This window comes from Zonotrichia leucophrys, chromosome 15 (genome assembly GCF_028769735.1).
Source record: "Zonotrichia leucophrys gambelii isolate GWCS_2022_RI chromosome 15, RI_Zleu_2.0, whole genome shotgun sequence".
In the NCBI taxonomy this organism is placed as follows: Eukaryota; Metazoa; Chordata; class Aves; order Passeriformes; family Passerellidae; genus Zonotrichia; species Zonotrichia leucophrys.
Window position 1 is genome coordinate 12,728,191 of NC_088185.1, and position 19,739 is coordinate 12,747,929.

Consider the following 19,739-nt stretch of genomic DNA (forward strand, 5'->3'; position numbering starts at 1 on the left):
ACTCCTCTCAAGGTGGCACCGTGCCAAAAGGAAGAGGGAATGAGGCTCCTTAAAATCAGCAACTCAAGCTACTTCCAGATTTTTCTGGCAGCCAGGCCCCACCAGTCCTTGCACTGAACTGGAAGGCTGTGATGGAGCTTGTTTTGTAGCAGATCTCCACACACACAGTCTGCTGCAGCATTCATCCCTCGGATTTAGATGGAAACAGGCTGGCAAGGCTCCACAGAAGTGATTTCCAGGGGGAAGTTTTCTTGCTGGAGTGCCGGTAAAGGGGCTTGGCTGGAACTGTTACGGAGGGAACAGCTCCCACCAGGAGCTCCTGGTGCCCAGCACAGCAGGAGGAGGAACACAGGGTGACCTTCAGCCCAGCCCAGCCCAGCCCCGGATACAAACACAACTTCTCCATTTCAGAGCTCCCTTGGCAGTTTTGTTCTATCCGCTCTGGAAAACCCCGCTCACTGCCTGTTTTCTCCAGGCCTGTACCTATTGTCTGGCTCTGGAGAGAGAAGGGAAGTGATTATCCTGCCTTCCTGCAGGGCAGCAGCAGCCTGCACCCACCATCCAGGCATTCCTGCAGCAGGGAGGGGAGCAGGCTGTGACAGGGACATGTGGGGACCTGCCACAGACAACAGCTGGACACGGTGGCCAGGGAACACCTGGGCTGGGCCAGTGCCAGCCACCTTCCCCACAGGCACAGGGCTTCCTCCCGAGCCCAGGGGAGCACGGCACAGGCAGGAGGATGCAGGCTCTTCCCTCCTGCTTCATCCCTCTCTCCCCTCCTCAGCATGGAATAAGGTAAACAGGATGTTCCTATACTGCCTGAGCATGACTAAAAATATATATAATAATAAATGTGTGGCTTTGGGTTACCCAAAAAAACCAGAGGTACCCAAATTCCAGACACCTGGCTCTTCCTGGGCACCTCATTTCATGGATTAGTTTTGCTGGGTTGTGTTTCTATCAAATGCTGACTGAAGGCCCAGGAATCATCTGTTTTCCAGACCCAGATGCTCTCCAGGACCAAGAGATTCCAGCTGCAGGATATAATTGTTAAATGACATTTTCCAATAAAATTCTTGCTAAGTTCAGAGTATTTTCCCCCCCTCACATAAGCATTCCTTCAGGAATGACTGAGGAACACCAGGGAAACCTAAACAAGCCCCTTTTCTTGTAGCTTTTCCCAGAAATTAAGAGGATTTCCTACTGTAAACTGCTTAATTACAAATCCTGGTGTATTTCCCCATCCGGGTGCTCCGAAACCAGGCACATCCCCATTAAAAACCCCAAATCCAAGGAAGGAGAGATCCAAGTTTATTAAAACAAATCACAGGCTGTCCAGAGCAGACCCAGACCTTTATAACAGGAACAGCAACACAAGCTCATGCCAAGGGAGGAAAAACTTCCAAGTCAGGGTCCAGACAAGATCCAAGACAGGGAAAGAACAAGAACAAGGGGGTTAATAAGTGTGTGGAGAAGAAGTTTTCAATTAGCAGGAGGTTAAATGAAGCAGTGAGTGCTGAGGGCAGACAGATGATGCTCCTGGCCACCATAAATCCCTCAAAGATGGATCTAAACTAAGCTGGCCATGACCTTGATGATGTCTTTTCCTGAGGGGATTCAAGGGAGAGCCTGCACTCAAGCAAGGCATTGATCACTACAGACTATGCACTACTCTGACACATTTTGGGGCTCCATCAGCTTCTCATCAGTGGGGGTCAGAGTCCCTCTGTTCAAACTGCTGCTGGGGGGCAGTGGATGCAGCCCCCAAAAGGCCAGAATGGAAACAGGGCTGGGAGGGCTGGGGTTACAACAGGGACACGTTACATCTCCGGGCTCCACACCTCCTATTTCTTCCTGCCTCCTCTCTCTTTGAGTGCCAGGTGAATCAGAGAGCCACTGGTCATGTTGTAATAAGCCAGGGAGTTGGAATCCTTGATGAAGATGCCCTGAGGGGAGGAGAAAAGGATAAAAACAACACAGAAGAGCAGTCAGAGCACAAACCTCAGTGTTGCCTTCCCAGAGAATCCCACCCAGATCCCAGCCCTCCTGGCTGTGCACTCAGAGCAGGGGATGAGAGGAGACTGCAGGTTTTGAAGCCCCCAGAGAGATTCCTGTGTCCAAGATGGACACTGGAGGTGGGTACAGAATCTTAGAATGGTTTGGGAGCCTAAAGATCCCCCATCTACCTCCCTTGCCATGGGCAGGGAGTCTTTCCTTTAAACCAGCCAATATAGACAATGTGGCTCCTACAACACACAGATAAAGAGTCACCCAGGTTCCACTCTCCCCACACCTTTTTTTTTTTTTTTCCCCTTAAAAATAATCAGCTCAGCTCCCTTTCTTGTTAAGGGTTAACAGAGTATCTGCCCACAGATGAACTCTGAGGCGACAAGTGCACAAAGTTCACTGCTTAGGCAGCAGGTTGTGCCTGCCTGGGCACATGCATGACTGGAAATAAGTCATTAAAAAGGAACGGGGCTTTTCTCACAGCTCTGGCTCCCAGAGGAAGAGAGAGAAGAGAGAGTGAGCCCTTCCCTTCCCTGTTCTGGAGAAAGCCTTCCCTGAGCTGCCAGGGTTCCAAAGCTCGCCCACCTCCCGAGCACACAGCAGAGCTGTGGGAGCAGGCTGCTGCAGTTAAATGTCAAAAAAAAAAAAACCAAAACAACAAACTCTAATAAAACAAGAGGCTGATTTCAGAGAAAGCCACACCAAGCTTGGAGGACTCATCTGCAGCAGCAACAATGTGAAAATCCACTGATTTAATCACCTGTCCTGCTGTAACAGAGGGCAGATCTGTCACAGCTCTGCAGGAAAAACATTCCCTTTGCTCTTCCAGTAGCTCAGAGTGCATTAAATTATACATTATAATTTTTATTTTTGAAAAGGTCATGTGAGAGAATGCACTGAAGAAACAACCAGCATTTGAAAACCTTATACCCACCTCATACTGCAGCTTCTGCTTCCCAGCTGGCATCCCTGTGGCCTCGTGGATCTTAACCTTTATCACAGACACCTGGGGGGATCAAAGGGCTCCTTCAGAGCTCTGTCCCAGTCCTGCTCCCCAGCCCGTGGGGCTGCAGTGTGGGGAGCAGGCTGAGCTCCCAGCTGCTGCTCTGCCAGGCAGCAGTGGAGCAGGGCAGGGCAGGGGGATGAGCTGCATGCCTGGTCTGAGAGGGGCAGGGTGAACACCAGCACTTGGCCGTTCAGCTTCCATTCTGTCTTGTCCTGCATGTTGGGAACCTGGACTTTGACCGTGACCGGGCCCTATGGGAAAACACAGATAAAGGCTCTCAGGGCTGTGATAACAGAGCTCCAGCCTGAGTGTTCATTTCCATATCTTGGCTCCTCAGTAAACACACTGAAATGTGTTTACAAGTTACTCCACTGCTCCCACAATAAAACACTTGGTTGGATTTCTCCTCCTTTTGTGTGCCATCTATCAAGCACCACACACACTGATGGTGTCACAGGTGAGGGTGTGAGGCACTGAGACAGCTTCTCTGTGCACACGAAACCACAGAATCAGATTGGTTTGGGTTGGAAAGGACCTTAAAGTCCATCCACTCCCACACCCTGCCATGGCCACAGGACACCTTCCACGATCCCAGGGTGCTCCAAGCCCCATCCAAACAAGGGTGGGGCAGCCACAGCTTCTCTGACCCTGAGCCAGAGCCTCTCCACCTTCCCAGGGAACAATTCCTTCCCAGAATCCCATCTAAATCTCCTCTTTTACTTTAAATATTCCCAGAAAAACCATACAGCCCTTCCTAAGGCTTTAAAGCTCCTCCTGCAACACTGGCACTCCTCAGGAAGGAAGGGAGGCTCACATTTAGCTCACCTTGTTCTGGAATACACCACATTACCCTACTATCATGCTGGCACTGATACTCTAATCTCTTTGCATCTCCAGCTTAGCCCTCCTCTCTTGAAAAGCTCATTAGCAACTTTAGTTCTTCTCTCCATTATAACCTACCTCTCACTGCCCTTAATTACAGAAGAGCATTATCCCACCCTGGGTAGCTCTTCCCAATAAGAGACAAAGGAGTTTGGTTTGCTCAGGAATGACAAAAGAAAGGAGACACCTCAGGCAGTCCCTTTCTTGCCAGGTATTTTTGCCCCTCTGTGCATGGAATTGGCTTTGCAGCCCCTCTGGAGCTGGAGTGGAGCAGGCCAGGACTCTGAGCCACACGTGTACCTTGTTCCTGCGCAGAAATTCCTCCTCTGGAATCAGGCTGTCCTCACTCTTCAGTTTCTTGGAGACTGGCTCATCCTCCATGGGTGGCGGGGGGTGCACGGGAGGCATCGGCGCCGGGGACGGCACCGGAGCCACGGGAGGAGCAGGGACAAAGGCTGCAACGGATGGGGACACACAGCACAACCACAGTCACCCCCTGTGCACAGCAAACACCCCCTCACAACAAAAACGCTTTGAGCAGAGCAGCACAGGCTGAAAATAAATGCCACAATACATGGAGGAAGTTACAACCAACAGCAACATGCAAACTTCAAACATTCAGAGAGCTCTTATATTGGGAAGCATTCCAGGAAGAGATAACAAGGCATGAGAGCTTCCTGCAGATCTTGCAAAAAAAGAACACGCTCTCAATTTGGCAGGCAGCGGTGCCAGCTCCTCCAGTTAGGGAAGAAAAGAAGATGAAAAAAAGGAAGAATTGCTTCTTACATCATGCTTTTTAACTTCAAAGCACCTAATGAGGAAAAGGGCCAGCACACAGCTTTTCCTCAGCAGCAGCAGCTTCTGTAAGGAGCTGTGACACCCACTGAGGTGCTGGCAGCTTCTCCTTACCCTGCATTCTTAATTTTCACCCGTGCAGGCTCCTGGGGCCACAGAACTCCCTGCACTTTATAGTGCAGGAAGAGCCTTGAGCCCAAAAGCAGGACTAGGTGAGCCATACCAAACACCCCCAAACTCTTAACAACACAACTTAGTGCCAGTAACACACCAGAACCAGGACACAGGGGGAAAAGGCTCCAAACCAAAGCCCACTCTGAAGGAATTACCAACAACTGCCCACGGAAGGCACTGACCTGTGGGGACGATCATGGGCGGTGGGCGGGGGCTCATGATGGGGGGCGCAGAGGGGGGCATGGGCACCACGTTGATGCGGGGGGTGTGGATGATGGGGGGCATGGGGGTGGCTATGACGGAGCCCGGGGGCAGCCGCACCACCGACGTCATGGGCGGGCGCGGCATGACGGGCACGGCAGAAACCACGGCGGCACGGACCGGAGGCGGCATCTGGGGAGAGAAGGTGAGGCTGCTCAGCAGGAATGCCCAGGGCTGCCCACAGCCCCTGGTGAAGTAACAGGGGAACACAGAAACACGGGTTCTGCTGTATAAAACTTGCAGGGAGCCTTGTGGCCCCACCATATGGGCAACCCAAGCTGCTCTGAGCAGGCACAGAAACCTCATTAAGAGATTAAAGGGGTCCTCCTTCCCTCCCCGCTGTGGGATCAGACCTCCAGGCACTTAATTCCTCTGCTAAATTGCTGTTTGGGACTCACAGCAGACCCCTTCTTGTTGCTTTGATTTCTTAAGATTTTCTAAGCTTTCTGATGTTAACATTTTTGTAGCGAACTTTTTTACACACTTTCTGTAAATAACTCATTGTTTTGCATTCTTTTATAAAAAAGGAGAAAATTGATAGACTGTTAGTTTGTCTAGTGTTATTGGAGAGGTGGCACTGTCACCTTCCAATCCGCTGTCACTTTTGGAAAACTATAAATGTCAGAAAATAAACTTACCTTGAAAGCAGCAGTGTGTGCTTGTGTTCTTTTGTGTCCTACAGCAACATTTCCTTACCTTGGGCTGCTTTTGTCCAACATCACTCTACACCTACACAGGCCCCCAGCCATCCCTTTCTTAGCCATATTCTCTGCCTCCAAAATCCCACTGCCCAGCTGATCCCAGTCTTTTTGATACCTCTAAGGTAAAAACTCCACCTAAATATTATATTCCATTTTTAACAACAAGCTCAATAAGGTTCTTCTGATATTTCCAAACTCTTAAATCACAAACTTCCCACAAAATCATCTTCCATGCCAGCACCCTTGCCCTCCATCAGGACCCCTCCTAATTAACTACAGCCCCAGTAATTGGCTTCTGAGAGCCCAGGAACTCACGGTGGGTGGGCGAGGTACAGATGTGATGGGCTGGGCACTGGCAGGGGGGTTGGAGGCTGAGGAAGGAGGGGGTGGCTGGGGTATCTCGTTGGGTTTGCTGGGCCCAATCTTCTCCTTGCTGTCATCCTCTGGCACCAGTCCCTTGGCCTTGTGGATGGCTTCAATTTGCTCTTGCAGAGTGATATTGGCCTGGGCAGCCTGCTGTGTGCGGGCCATGCTGCCTGAGTGGCCATCCCAGGTCACCTGAGAGAGTAAAATAAATCAAATTAACCCAACCCAGCCAGACTGCAAAGAAATCCAGAGAGCAGCTTGATAGAAAGAAAAAAATTCAAGACTCTCAAGTCTCTGAGACTCACAATGCTACAGGGAGCTATTATAAAAAGAACTCCAACCAACTGAACACAAATTCCCAACTTCTACTCTACCTTTTCCTCTGGTTTCTGGATCTCTTCTTCACCAATCTTTTTACCAATGGCAGTCTCCTCTACACCAAAGATATCAGTACGACGCTCTGCCAGCTGCTTCAGGCTGCTCTCAATATCCAAACCTGAGGGAAAAAGAGCAATTCTTATCTCAAGGAATACAAACAAGCCTCTAACTGATCTATTAGTTGATACCTAGTGGCTGAGTGATGCTCTTTTCAGACAGAGTATTCTGAGTCAGAAGGGACCACAAGGACTTTTAAAGTCCAACTTTCTGTTTTTTTGGAAAGATACTGGCCAGCACCAGCTGACAAGCATTCTCATCTCACTCTCCCAGAAAGGGCATCACACACACAGAGAGCTCCATTCCAGACGGTGCTGCTCAGGGGGCAGTGGGGGCTGTGCAGTCAGTGCTCAGGCTGACCTGGGGCATAGACCTCGTCATCACTCTGCTTCTCCCGGATGGATCGGTCGCGCTGCTCCAGCCAGCGGGGATCCAGCAGCCCAATCCTCATGTGCTCCTGCATTTTACTGGCAGGAATCTTTTCTCCAGTGATGGGAGACACCAGGTACTCATCCGGAGCCGGGGCGGGTGGCAACGGTTTTGAGGCTAGGAGAACAAAAGCACAGTGTTGGTTCAGGCTAGAAACAAATGGTTTGGGATTCTTCAGGAAGAAATAAAGGTGGGTTTTCAGTTTGATTTACCTTTGGGGTCGTAATCTTTCCGCACAATGACCTGATCTGGTGTGGGGGGGAGTGGGGGTGGCATCGGGGTTTCTGGAGGAGGAGGAACCTTCTGACCTTCATCTTCATCATCTGACCCCTTATTGAAAAGGAAACAGAAATCACAACCAAGTTCCAGTGGTCAAATTCTTTTGAAACATGCTACACAGGGTTTAAGAACAGATTATGCAGCTTCAAAGCAATGGAGCTGTTTTGGACACCTATGGCACAATGGCTCCTCTGGACCATGATTCAGAAATTCAGCAGCCCCAGAAGAGGAAGCAAATATTCCTCAGCTTCCACATTACAGCAGCCCTGTGCACAGGGGCTCACAGTTAACCACACTCTTGTTCCCTGTTACCAGAAAAACAGCTTACAGTGGGCAGAGGCTAAGATGAGTCATCTGTCAGTGCTCCAGACTCTGGGCACAAAATAGCCTGAAAGACTCAAAACCACAGAAATATAAAATCCACACCACTGGGTGCCAAGATTACTCGATTTCTCTCTTGGAAAACATTAAAAAAACAACCTTATTCTGGCAGTAACAGGTTGTTTGGAGATGTCACCAGAGGGAAATTTCATTTCCTCAAGAAACTGAAGAATTATTTACAGTGAAAGTGGGGACCATCATAAACAACATGAACTTCAGGGGACAAAATCCTATTGTCCAGTTACCTCATCCATATCCTGCACTTGTGTGTCCTGATCCAGCTGGGCTGGAGGCTCATCTGTTTTCTCTTGCTTTTCATCCTCCTCATCTGATTCCACCTCCATCTCCACCTCCTCACTTTCCCCAAACTTCTCATAACGCTCTTGGATCAGGATTCGAGCTCCCAGCTCTTCTGGAGTGGTGGGAGGAGGGAAATTCCCTACAATGCAGAAAACAGAGCTTCTGTTTCTCTATCCCATTTCATTACTCAGCACACACTGACAGAAATACCAATTCTTCAACAGAAAGCAGCGGCAACAAAATCCTTGGCAGCCAGAGGATAAGGAAGGGAATGGATGGGGTCTATACAAACACCAGCACGATACATGAAGATAAAGTGACTTATAAATGGAAGCACAACTAGAAAGTGGGACAAGATCTGGTATCCTGGTGGAAGTGGAGAAGTGGACACTACTGCAGTCCTGGACTTCCTTCAAGGAGAACATCAGTGACTCCAGAGAAAAACAGCCTTGTGACACAGACATCTTTTATGAAAAATCCTTTCCTTAGGATTTTACCTCCTGAGAAGCTGAGAGGCCTCAGGAACAAAATGCAAACATTGATTATCTGCTGCTGTGGAATGCAACAGGTGCATCTGGGATTGGTCTCATGGGGTTGTTTCTAATTAATGGCCAAACACAGTCAGCTGGCTCGGACAGAGTCTGAGCCACAAGCCTTTGTTTTTACATTCCTTCTTTTTCTATTCTTAGTCAGCCTTCTGATGAAATCCTTTCTTCTATTCTTTTAGTATAGTTTCAATAAAATATATACCATAAAATAATAAATCAGCCTTCTGAACCATGGAGTCAGATCCTTGTCTCTCCCCTCATCCTCAGACCCCTGTGAACACCATCACAGCCCTGCAAAATGTCAGTGTAAGGCTTTTCCCTTCAACTCTGAAGGATAAAAATGCTGCAAACCCCAATGTCTGCCTAGAAATGGCGCTTCAGGACACATTTCCTGACAACATTTAACACCAGTACCTTGCTCATTGGGCTGGAAGTCAACTGTTTCCACAACCACAAAGTCGTGCCAGTCGATCTGGGCATAAGCAACACGTTCCTTCTCCTTCTCCTCCTCCTCCTTCTTTCTCTCTCGCTCCTGGAACTTGGCCCACTCCACTCTGTAATAGACCTGCAGGAGCAGACAGAGCCTGGTGTCAGACAAGGAACAGCACAGCCATCCCACTGCTGGTTTGCAAATGAAAAGGAAGAACAGCTGGAGCAGCTCAGGCTGAGCTCAGGGCAAGGCTCTTCCCCCAGAGGGTGCTGGCACTGCCCAGGCTGCCCAGGGAATGGGCACGGCCCCGAGGCTGCCAGAGCTCCAGGAGCCTTTGGGCAGCACTGCCAGGGATGGACAGGGTGGGGGTGTTGGGGGTCTGGGATCCTTCCCACCCAGGATATTCCAGGATTCCACTCTATAAGCACTTGGAAATGGGCTCGTGCAGGATCTCTGTGCTGCCACAAACTACCCCCAATACCAACACCAGCTGCAGCCTAAAGCAACTCTGAGCCCCCTGTACTTGAGTGACAGCAAGTGACACAGCCATTTTATTCTCTATTCGCTGCCAACAAGCCAAAAACATGCAAAGAGAAAAAATTCAAAACATAACCAAATGCTTCAGCTTTTTTTCAATTTTTTTCTGGAATACCTGATCCAGGACTTCCTTGGGATTTTCAGCCTCCTTCTTGAGCTTGAGGAGCAAGCCCTTTGGTGGGATCAAGATCTGAAACACATTTTGCATGACAGTTGGTGACAGTTCTTTGTGCCAAAGCCTCTTTCAGTGCAATTATTCCCTTTCCACGCTGCTAAAAATACCAGCAGACCCCCAGGGCTATATCCTATTTATTCTACTGTAGCCCTCTCACTACTTACTGCTCATCCCTGTCCTTTAAAATGTATATATATTAAAATGTATATCCCTGCCCTATTATATGTATATATAATATATATATACATTATATACAATATAATGTAATATAACGTAATATAATGATAATATAAAATTCCAATTTATATTAACACTACATTACATTATATTACATTATATTACATTACATTAGATATAAATAAAATATTATATATTTATATATCACATTATATTATATATAATTGTAATTATTATATTATAAAATTATATAATAATATAATTATATAACAATATATTCTTATATAAACTTCTATTACATAAACTTCCAATTATTATTATATAAATAATATTTATATAATAATATATAAACTTATACATATTCTTATATATATTAGAATATATTACAATAATATATTATATTATATATTATTATTATTTTCTATTGTGTATTATATATGATATTATGTATATCATATATAATATAATATCATATTATATATTATATTTATTTTTAATCTATATGATATATAAATAAAAGAAAACAATATTAAAGATATATAAATATTATATCTTTATATTTATATATTATATAATATATAATTATATTATAAAATTATTATAGAATATAATTATATAATACTATATGTTCTTATATAAACTTCCAATTATTATATAATATTTATATAATAATAAACTTGTACATATTCTTTTATATTAGAATATATTATATTCTAATATTATATTAGAATATAATATAATAGATTATATTATACATTATTATATAAACTTCCAATTACTCTCCAGGTTAAAAAAAAAAAGAAAACAAACTTTATTGAGATGACAATAGTGTGTGGTACATTTAGGTGACAGCCCACTGTGTTCAGCACAATATCCTCTCTGAAGAGTAGGATTTCAAGGATGGATTCCTGGATATTTCCAGCCTGGCTGGTTTGCAGGGCTCCGTCAGCCCTCTGAACTCCAGGGAAGGAATCCCCTGCCTGGAGCACCTTTGTGTAAGTACCTTTGTGTACTGCTCCACCAGCTTGGTGAAGTAGTTGAAGAGGCTGTGCTGGGGGCGCAGGAAATCAAACTGGTAATTCCTCTGCTCCTTCTGCATGAGCTGGGTGAGGAACTGGCGCCCGTTGCGCGCCACGAACTGCGCCGTGAGCTTCACCACGTCCAGGTCGAAGGCCGAGATGGACGGAGGGTCCGCGATGAACTCGAACTCGGGCGGGGGCTCCTTGGGAACCACGGTCTCCTGGATCACCTGGGCCTGCACCTGCAGCAGAGAGAGCACACAGCCCTGTCACCTCCTGGGGTGCCCTGGCAGGCTGAGCTGGAACAGAGCCACGCAGTGTCGGAGCTCAGTGCATCCCTCTGGGCATCCAGAGATGCCAGGACCCTGCCAGGGGGCTCAGAGACCCTGGCACGGAGCCCAGAACACCTGGGGGTTTGATTATGACCCATGGAGCAAATTACCAGCTTTGTATGAAGACCTGAAAGCCACAGAAGTTTAAGTAGTGTAATAATAGAATTATCACTTGGTGAAAAAGTAGATTTTGAGGTTTTTAGAATAGGGGTTTTGGGGACAAGGTGGAGGGACTTGGGGTTTTTGGGTTTTAAATAGGGTTTTGAGACAAGATCAGGATTGGGTTTGGTTTTAGAATAGGGGTTTGGAGACAAGATGCAGGGACTGGTTTTTTGGTTTTAGAATAGGGTTTTGAGACAGATGGAGGGACTTGGGTGTGTCCAGCCTTTCTTCTTTTTCTTCTCTACCTCCGTCTTCTGCTGTGATGGTGGCACTTTGGGATTGGTTTAGAGTAGAAGCTCACTGTCTAACATAGGTGATAGGTATTGGGAAGTAATTGTAAACATGTTATACACAGTTTGTGGTATAAAGAGATAACACTGCCCTGGGGGGCAGGCAGAGTGCCTGGAACTGTCCTGCTGAGGGGACCTTGGCTGGACAGGAGAAAAATTTTTCTAGATAAGACACAATAAACAACTCTGAGACCAAGAACTGAAGAGCTCTGACTCATTCTTCAAATGTGTGGGCTGAAACAGAGACTGTTCACGTGTCTCAGGGCTGCAATAAACTGTGAACTCCTGAGAAGACAGGGCTAAAGGATAAAGTAGGGATTCTGCCCACCTTGGGCAGTGCAACCCAAAATGGCCACAAAATGGATGACAGGTCATGGGGTCTCTCATTTTCATAAATTTTGCTCCATTTGCATATTGGAGTTAATTGTCCAATTACAGTCCCAGCCTATCAAGTCCCATCCTTCTTGTTTTCTCTCTCCAGCCCATATTGTTTGTGCTCTTGGGGCTGAGATTTGGATCATCTGTCCCTGGTCCCCAGCTAGAGAAGGAATTGTTTTGTCTCCCTGCTCTGTGCAGAGCTCACCATCCCATAATATGAAGCCTAGACTTACACACTAAAGCAGAACAGAATCTGAAAAATACAAAAGCTAAAACCTGAGGCATCACCTGCAAGGAACAGTCACCAAACACACAGGAGAATATTTTTTTTCCTCCAGCTGCTGCAGGAAAGCAATGCCAGTTGCCATCCTGGCAGGTACAAGGATGAGAAACCATCAGGTATAATTTATTATTAAAAATATTGTTCCAACAGCAAACAAATCTGGAGTGTATCAGGACTTTGCTATAGGCCTCCCAGGGCCAGCAGTGTGGCTGCTGGCCATGCCAAGCATGGAAAAGCCCTGGATTCACTCCATGCCCTTTTCCCACCCAGAATGTTTAAAGGCACAGCTGAACAAGGTGAGCAGCATTTTGTACCCCAAGCTTTAAGGGGAGGTTGATCCTTCTACAAAACTGCATGCAACAAGGCCAAACAGAACTGCAAGGGATTCCCAAGGCTTGCCTCTGCCACATTCCAAGTGATCCCTGGAGTAAGTGCTTTGTAAGACAACACACAGCTAACTTAATTAACATGGACCAATTAAACTGTATGTGGCAGTTTCCAACAGCTTTCAGTTAACAGCAGCTGGGAGATGCACATCTGCATCAAAACAAAGCCCCAGACACTCAACTCCAAGCCTGTCACTGCTGGCATTCTGACAACTGTACAACCAGTGCTCCTTCTTGACTTTCAAGCTTCCTCCTCAACCCCAGGCTGTGACCCCACTCCAAAGTGAGCAGATTCTTCCCCAAAGGGATGAAAAGGAGCCCTCACCTTCTGAGGGAGCTGCTGCTGGGCACTCTGCTGCTGCTGCATGACCTTGGGGATGGCAGCCGAGGGCTCCTGGGCTTTGCCCTCCTTGAACTCGCTGACCTTGTGCCGGTAGTAGGCATGGTAGGGGTCGTTGGGGTTCAGGAAGTTGAACTTGGGGTTATTTATTTCATTCTGACGAATTCGGGCTTCAAATTCTGGACCATTTCTGGGGAGCAAGAAGAAAAATTGTTCAGATCATCATCAACTCAAGGGTAAATGTCTCTTTCAGACTGGGACATGCTGAGGCACCAGCCTTGGAAGATCATTTTCTCTCTCACATGAGGGGAGTTTCTCTCCCAGTAGTTGGACACACACAGGTTGGATGCAATTGTTCTTTTAATTCTGTCTTTAATGTGAATATTAAAAATTCACACTCACAACTGCTCCACAGTTGTGTCTGCACTCAAAGGCCATTTCCACCACTGACTGAACTTTACAGTTATGACGTTTACAAGTTACTACATCAATTTTATCTGCTCTATTAGCAAGTTCTCAAGACTAATTTCAGTTCCAGAACCATAAGGGAAAAAAGCAGTAAACATCAGCCAGTGCAGGGCCTGAGCAGCCCAGAGTGCTGCATTCAGGAGCCCCAGCCCAGGTGACACCCCCTCCTCCCACCTGAAGCACGAGCCAGCTCTTTCAGAGCAGTTTGAGCAAACTCCCAGCGGCCACAGGGTGTTCCTCTTCAATCCTCTGGATATCTCCCAGCCTCATTCAGACATTCCACCTCCTCCAAAAGAGGAGGGCTCTGCAATCCCGAGGGATAAACACAGTCCCTCATGCTCAGAAGCAGCCAACACTCCTTGGCAGCACTTTGGAGATGAGTTACACAATAAGGGTTTGACTGGAGCAGGTTTAGTAATTCTCTGAAACCAAACCCCACATTTTAGCACTAAAACACATCCAAGGCTCCCTTTGCACCTGGAATTTGGTTTCCCCTTCAGATCATTCAGAACAGGCCCTGTTACCCTGTTATGGCAGCACCCACTGCACATTTGAACAAGGATTTTATTTATTTACTATCAGTTTCTCCAGCAAAGGGTGTCTTACACCCCCTTCAGTAGAATATTGTTGTTTCTTTTCTCAATCCTTAAAATCTTTTATGCAAAACCACAAAACTGGGACCTGTTGCAGCTTCTAGGGCTGAACAGAGCAGCAGGAGGATGAAAATGCCAGGAGCAAGGGACACCAGCAGTGCCACTCACCTGGCTACAAAGCTGGCAGTCTTGTCCACAATATTCCTGACCTCTGGGGGAGGGTAAATGATCCCCACCACAGGCTTGGCTGGGGCTGCCTCCTCTTTAGGCTCCTCTTCTGGCTGTAATAAAGATAATTTCATTGCAAAAGGTGAAGGGGTGTCAGGATCAGGCATTCCAAACACTCCCAATGGCACACAGGAACCTTCATCCACCCTCCTCCTCCTCAGCACTGAGCTGGCTGAAGAATCTGGATCATCCACCCCACCAATTCCTTGGATTCTCAGGGACAGCAGGACAAGGAAGGTGCCTCCATGGGAAGCACAACAATTTTCCTGTATGAGCCTTGACCCCAGGGCTGTATTTAAATGCTGAGCCAGGAGTCTTTTTCTAGGAATAATTCATCATTCCAGGAATAATTCATCATTCCTCACCAGCTGTGCAAGTTCTGTATCCTCCCAGGGGCCTGTGGGACCTGAGTTATTAACTCCACATTAAATAAATCACAATTTTAATGCCATTGTGGTTGCAACAGAAGCTGTTTTGAAGATAAAATCTCCAACAGTGTTTTTCTGATGTTACAGGAGGATCCAAACTAAAATCCCAGAACCTTCCCTGTGAATTGCTCTGTATTCCAGTAAAACCAGGAGCTGCTTTTGCAGGACACTAAAGATGCTGCTTCTCTTTCCTCACCAGGCAGCTTCCAAGAAAAGCTGTTATAAACCAGGACAGGTCTGCTGGAAATGTTTATAATCCTAACAGGGACAGCCAGGGATAACTTAAAATCCAGGGATAACTTAAAACCCATGGAGAATCCAAGCTAGAAAATGATCTCAGAGCAAACTGGTCCCTGGCAGTGCCCAAGGCCAGGCTGGACATTGGGGCTGGAGCAGCCTGGGACAGTGGGAGGTGTCCCTGCCTGGCAGGGGTGGCACTGGATGGGCTTTGAGGCCCCCCCCAATGCAAACCATTCCATAAACACAACCCTACCAAAGTGTGTTAAGAGAAAGGCACCAGGAACATTTCTAGTTTTCCTTCCCACTCCCTCAGAACATCATCTTGAGGAGCAGAAAGATGGGGCAGCATCACACTTGAGATACTTTATTTAACAGTGATGCCAAGCTGCCTTGGTAACCTCTGTGCATAAAAGCCTCTGGGTTTTTAGGGGGAATCACAACTTTACAAGGCTCTCAGTGAGAGCAGCTCCCTGTCAGCTCCAAGAGTGCTGATGCTGCTGTGTGAGAACCAGGACAGCAGCTCCAGCCCTGGGGGAGCTGAATTCCCATCTCAGGAATGGAGGAGGGATGGATATTCCCATCTCAGGCTGCAAAGAACATGAAATGGCCAAGGGAGAAAGGATCTGGGAGGGAGCTGGGACACACAGCCCTGCCACGCTCCCTCAGACTTTCAATCCTTCCTCACATCATTCCTGGAGCCAGGGCAGCTCCCCCAGCTCCTGGGAACTGCCAGGGAAGGGCTCAGCTCCTGCCCAGCCCCAGCAGGATCCAAGGAATGCTGGCATGGTTTGGATGGGAAGGTAACCTGGAGCTCATCTCACCCCTGCCATGGCAGGGACACCTCCCACTGTCCCAGGTGCTCCCAGCCCCAATGTCCAGCCTGGCCTTGGGCACTGCCAGGGATCCAGGATGGGCACCCTGTGCCAGGGCCTGCCTACCCTGCCAGGGAACAATTCCTAATTCCCAATATCCCATCCAGCCCTGCCCTCTGGCACTGGGAGCCATTCCCTGTGTCCTGTCCCTCCATCCCTTGTCCCCAGTCCCTCTCCAGCTCTCCTGGAGCCCCTTCAGGCCCTGCAAGGGGCTCTGAGCTCTCCCTGGAGCCTTCTCCTCTCCAGGTGAGCACCCCCAGCTCTCCCAGCCTGGCTCCAGCCTTTGCAGCATCTCTGGTGCCTCCTCTGGGCTCTCCTCCAGGTCCCTCCTGTGCTGTGACAAGGACTGGGGCAGCTCTGCAGGTGGGGTCTCACCCGAGCGGGGCACGGGGGTCACTGCAGCGCTCCGGACCAACCCGCAGCTCCCCCATCCCGGTCCGGTCCGTGAGGGCCCCGCTCCCCCCTCACGGTTCGCGCCATCTCCGCTCCCCACCCCTCCCTCACCGGTTTGCTCTCGGCGGGGGGCGCGGGCTGCGCCGGGGGCACAGCCTGCACGGGTCCGGCGGGCATGGCGGAGCCGGGACCGGGGGCTCCGCGCCGGGCGGGGCGGATCGAGGGCCGGGCGGGGCTGGGGCCGGAGCGGCGGCGGCACCGACTGGGGCGAAATGGCGGCGGCGGGCGCTGTGCCGCGCGTGCGCGCCGGAAGTGACGCACCGCCAGGGGGAAGTGGGCGGGCACAGGGAGTGAGCCCGCTGTGGGATGTACCATTAGAGTCCGGAGGGGGGGGACGGCACCAAAGCAGGAATGCACCATTGCGGCGCGAGGGGGGCGCGGTTGTCATGGCGACAGGGCTGGGACGCCGAGGCCTAGCACAGTCCCGGCCCCGCGGCTGCGGCTGATTGCTCCGATCGCCCCGGTTCCCTCCGGTTCCCCAGCACTCCTGGAGGCCGCCGGGCCCAGGGGTTACTCCAGCAGCCTGTCCGGGTAGGGCGTTGCCTGCACCCCAGGCTTGGTGGCCCCATTGTTCCCGGGCCTGGCCCGCACCATGGCGCACCTGCTGGGCCACCGCGGCTGCATGGAGAGCCTGCGGGCCGACCTGCGCGACCTGCAGGCCGCCATCGCCGACGTGTGCTCGCGGGCCGGCGCCGTGCGCTTCCCCTCGTGGAAATTCCCCGACAAGGTGTCCTGCGAGCTGGACATCGCCGTGCTGCTGCAGCGCTACCGGCACAGCGACAGCGAGCCAGAGTTCAGCCAGCACGCACACGTGGTGCTGCTGGAGCTGCTCATTGACAGGTGAGAAGGGCAGCTGTGTCTGACCTGCTGAGTTATTGGTACAGGGCTTGCAAGGCTTGCAGGATGAAGAGAGAGACGAGAATGTTGACCTCGTGTTCAGAAGGCTTGATTTATTATTTTATGATATATGTTACATGAAGACTATACTAAAATGAATAGACAGAAAAGTTCTCAGAATGATAGCAAGCTAAGAATAGAAAAGAAATCAATAACAAAGTTCTGTGTCCAGGCAGAAAGCAAGAACAGCCCTGCCGTCAGCGGTCAGTAAGTCCAAACATTCACAGAAGACCAATCACAGAAGCACCTGTTGCATTCCACAGCAGCAGATAACCATTGCTTACATTTGTTGCTCAGGCCACAGCTTCTCAGAAAGGGGAAAAATCCTAAAAAAAGGATTTTTCACAAAAGATATCTGTGACAAGTTATCCCAGTCCTGGGGGAGCTTTTGGGCACCTCAGCACAGAGAGGACTCAAAGGTGTTAATTAGAGAGCACCCAAATGAGGGCTGAGGGTGAGAGCACCTGGTGTGTTCAGCTGGAACAGAGAACACTGAGGTCAGAGCTCAGTGGGGCTGCAGCTCCTCCAGGGTACAGCTCTGATCTCTGTGACCAGAAATGGGATTCAAAGAAAGGCTGGAGCTGTGCCAGGGAGATTAGGCTGGATATCAGGAAAAGGTTCTTCCCCCAGAGGGTGCTCAAGCACTGAACAGGTTCCCCAGGGAATAATCACAGAATCAGCTGCGTTGGAAAAGACCTTGGAGATCATCAAGTGCAATCTGTGACATAACAGCACCTTATCAATTAACCCATGGCACCACGTGCCACATCATAGCCCCGAGGCTGCCAGAGCTCCAGGAGCCTTTGGCCAATGCCCTCAGGCACAGGGTTTGATTGTTGGGGTGTCTGTGCAGGGCCAGGAGTTGGACTGGATGATCCCTGGGTCCCTTCCAACTCGGATATCCCCTGGTTTTATGAAATCTTTTGGATGCTCTGTTCCCCGTGTATTTCCATGGTGCCAGCACCACGGCCTCATGCCCTGCTGAGCTTTAAAACCCAACTCCCTTCCCTGCTTAGGGCTCCCAGCACAAACTGGCCACAAAGAAGCAGAGCCAGAGGTGGAGCAGATGGGACAGGCTGGTTAAACTGCCTCCCAAAACCTTGGAATCACTCGGACACAGCTGCATCAGCAGCCCTGGGAGGACAAAGCCCCTTTGCAGCCTGAAATAAATACAGCTCTGGTTTAGAAGATGAGCCATTCCCACTGAGCTGTTGGCCCTAAAATCAGGATCTGCAGCAGCACAGGTACCCCAGATCTTTGGGGGGAGCTTAATCATGGCTGCTCCACGCAGTGATCCACACCTGGGCAGTTCCAGGCGCACCAATGCCACCCTCCTGCATCCTGCTGCTGCAAATCCTGACTTTAGGCCCAACAGCTCAGTGGGAATGGCTCATCTTTTAAACCAGAGCTGTATTTATTTCAGACTGCAAAGGGGCTTTGGCCTCCCCGGGCTGTCAGTGCAGCTGTGTCTGAGTGATTCCAAGGTTTTGGGAGCCAGTTTAACCAGCCTGTCCCATCTGCTCCACCTCTGGCTCTGCTTCTTTGTGCTGGGAGCTCTAAGCAGGGAAAGGAGTTGAGTTTTAAAGCTCAGCAGGGCATGAGGCCGTGGTGCTGGCACCATGGAAGTACATGGGTGTCTTGGTTTGGAAAGCCAGGAGTCTGCTAAGGAAGGCAGGAGCCTCCCCTGAAATGGAGAATGTGAACTCTCCCCACCCCTCCAAATTGCCATAAATTTTAAATTAAGGGGCTCTCAGGCAAAAATATGGGAGCAGAAAATAACAGTTCTTTAATAGGGGAAAGGAAGAAAAAAAGATAAAATAAACGATGTACTACATCAGAACAACACTGACAGAGTCAGAACCCAGCCTGAAACCCTGTGGGTCAGGGTGTTGGTGGCAGTCCCATTGGAATTGTGGCTCAGCCCTCCTGCAGTGTCAGGGGTGGTTCTGCTGGAGCAGGGATCCTGTAGAGAAGGATGGATTCTTCCTCTGAAGATCCAGTGGAAGGAGAGGCAGCTGCTGTTCCTCTGGGAATCCAGTGGAGAAGCCGTGCTGGTGTCTGAAAACCTCTGGATTATATCTGGGTAGGAATGCTTGGCTCCTCCCTCTGGGCTCACATCTCCCAATGGGATGCTGTAGTTCTTATCAGCCATGCAGGGACATTCAATAGCTGTTATCAGCAATGTCCCCTCCCAGGGAGGTGTGAATGTGGTCACTCAGAGAGAGATAAGGCAAACTGCCCACTTGACAAAGGTAATCTGCCATACAGATGGTAATTGAAAACATCTTGCCTTGCAATCTTCAACAATGGGGAACAAAGCATCCCAAAGACTCCATAAAACCGGGGGTATCCTGAGCTGGGAGGGACGCAGGGACCATCACTCTGTCTGGGTGATGGGAGGGGTCCCATCCAGCATTCCCACCGTGTTTCCCCTTTTCCCAGGCTGCTGCTGCTGCTGCAGAGCTTCACGGGCTACGCCGAGGCGCT

At 49.3% G+C, this 19,739-nt stretch overlaps 2 protein-coding genes across 2 annotated transcripts; one reads left to right on the forward strand and one right to left on the reverse strand.

Moving 5' to 3' along the window:
* Positions 1 to 1,294: 1,294 nt before the first annotated feature.
* Positions 1,295 to 16,570, reverse strand: SF3A1 (splicing factor 3a subunit 1). Its single transcript, XM_064726928.1, has 16 exons — positions 16,407 to 16,570; positions 14,303 to 14,415; positions 13,059 to 13,263; positions 10,887 to 11,144; positions 9,647 to 9,721; positions 8,979 to 9,129; positions 7,962 to 8,155; positions 7,269 to 7,386; positions 6,988 to 7,173; positions 6,567 to 6,688; positions 6,142 to 6,384; positions 5,047 to 5,257; positions 4,196 to 4,350; positions 3,163 to 3,264; positions 2,942 to 3,013; positions 1,295 to 1,946 (listed from the first exon to the last, which is right to left on the reverse strand). The coding sequence occupies exons 1-16, from the start codon at positions 16,470 to 16,472 to the stop codon at positions 1,845 to 1,847; spliced, it is 2,373 nt and encodes a 790-aa protein (XP_064582998.1). The 5' UTR covers positions 16,473 to 16,570; the 3' UTR covers positions 1,295 to 1,844.
* Positions 16,571 to 16,760: 190 nt separating this feature from the next.
* On the forward strand, positions 16,761 to 17,199 carry LOC135454616 (coiled-coil domain-containing protein 157-like). Its single transcript, XM_064726910.1, has one exon. The coding sequence runs from the start codon at positions 16,948 to 16,950 to the stop codon at positions 17,197 to 17,199; it is 252 nt and encodes an 83-aa protein (XP_064582980.1). The 5' UTR covers positions 16,761 to 16,947.
* Positions 17,200 to 19,739: the final 2,540 nt, after the last annotated feature.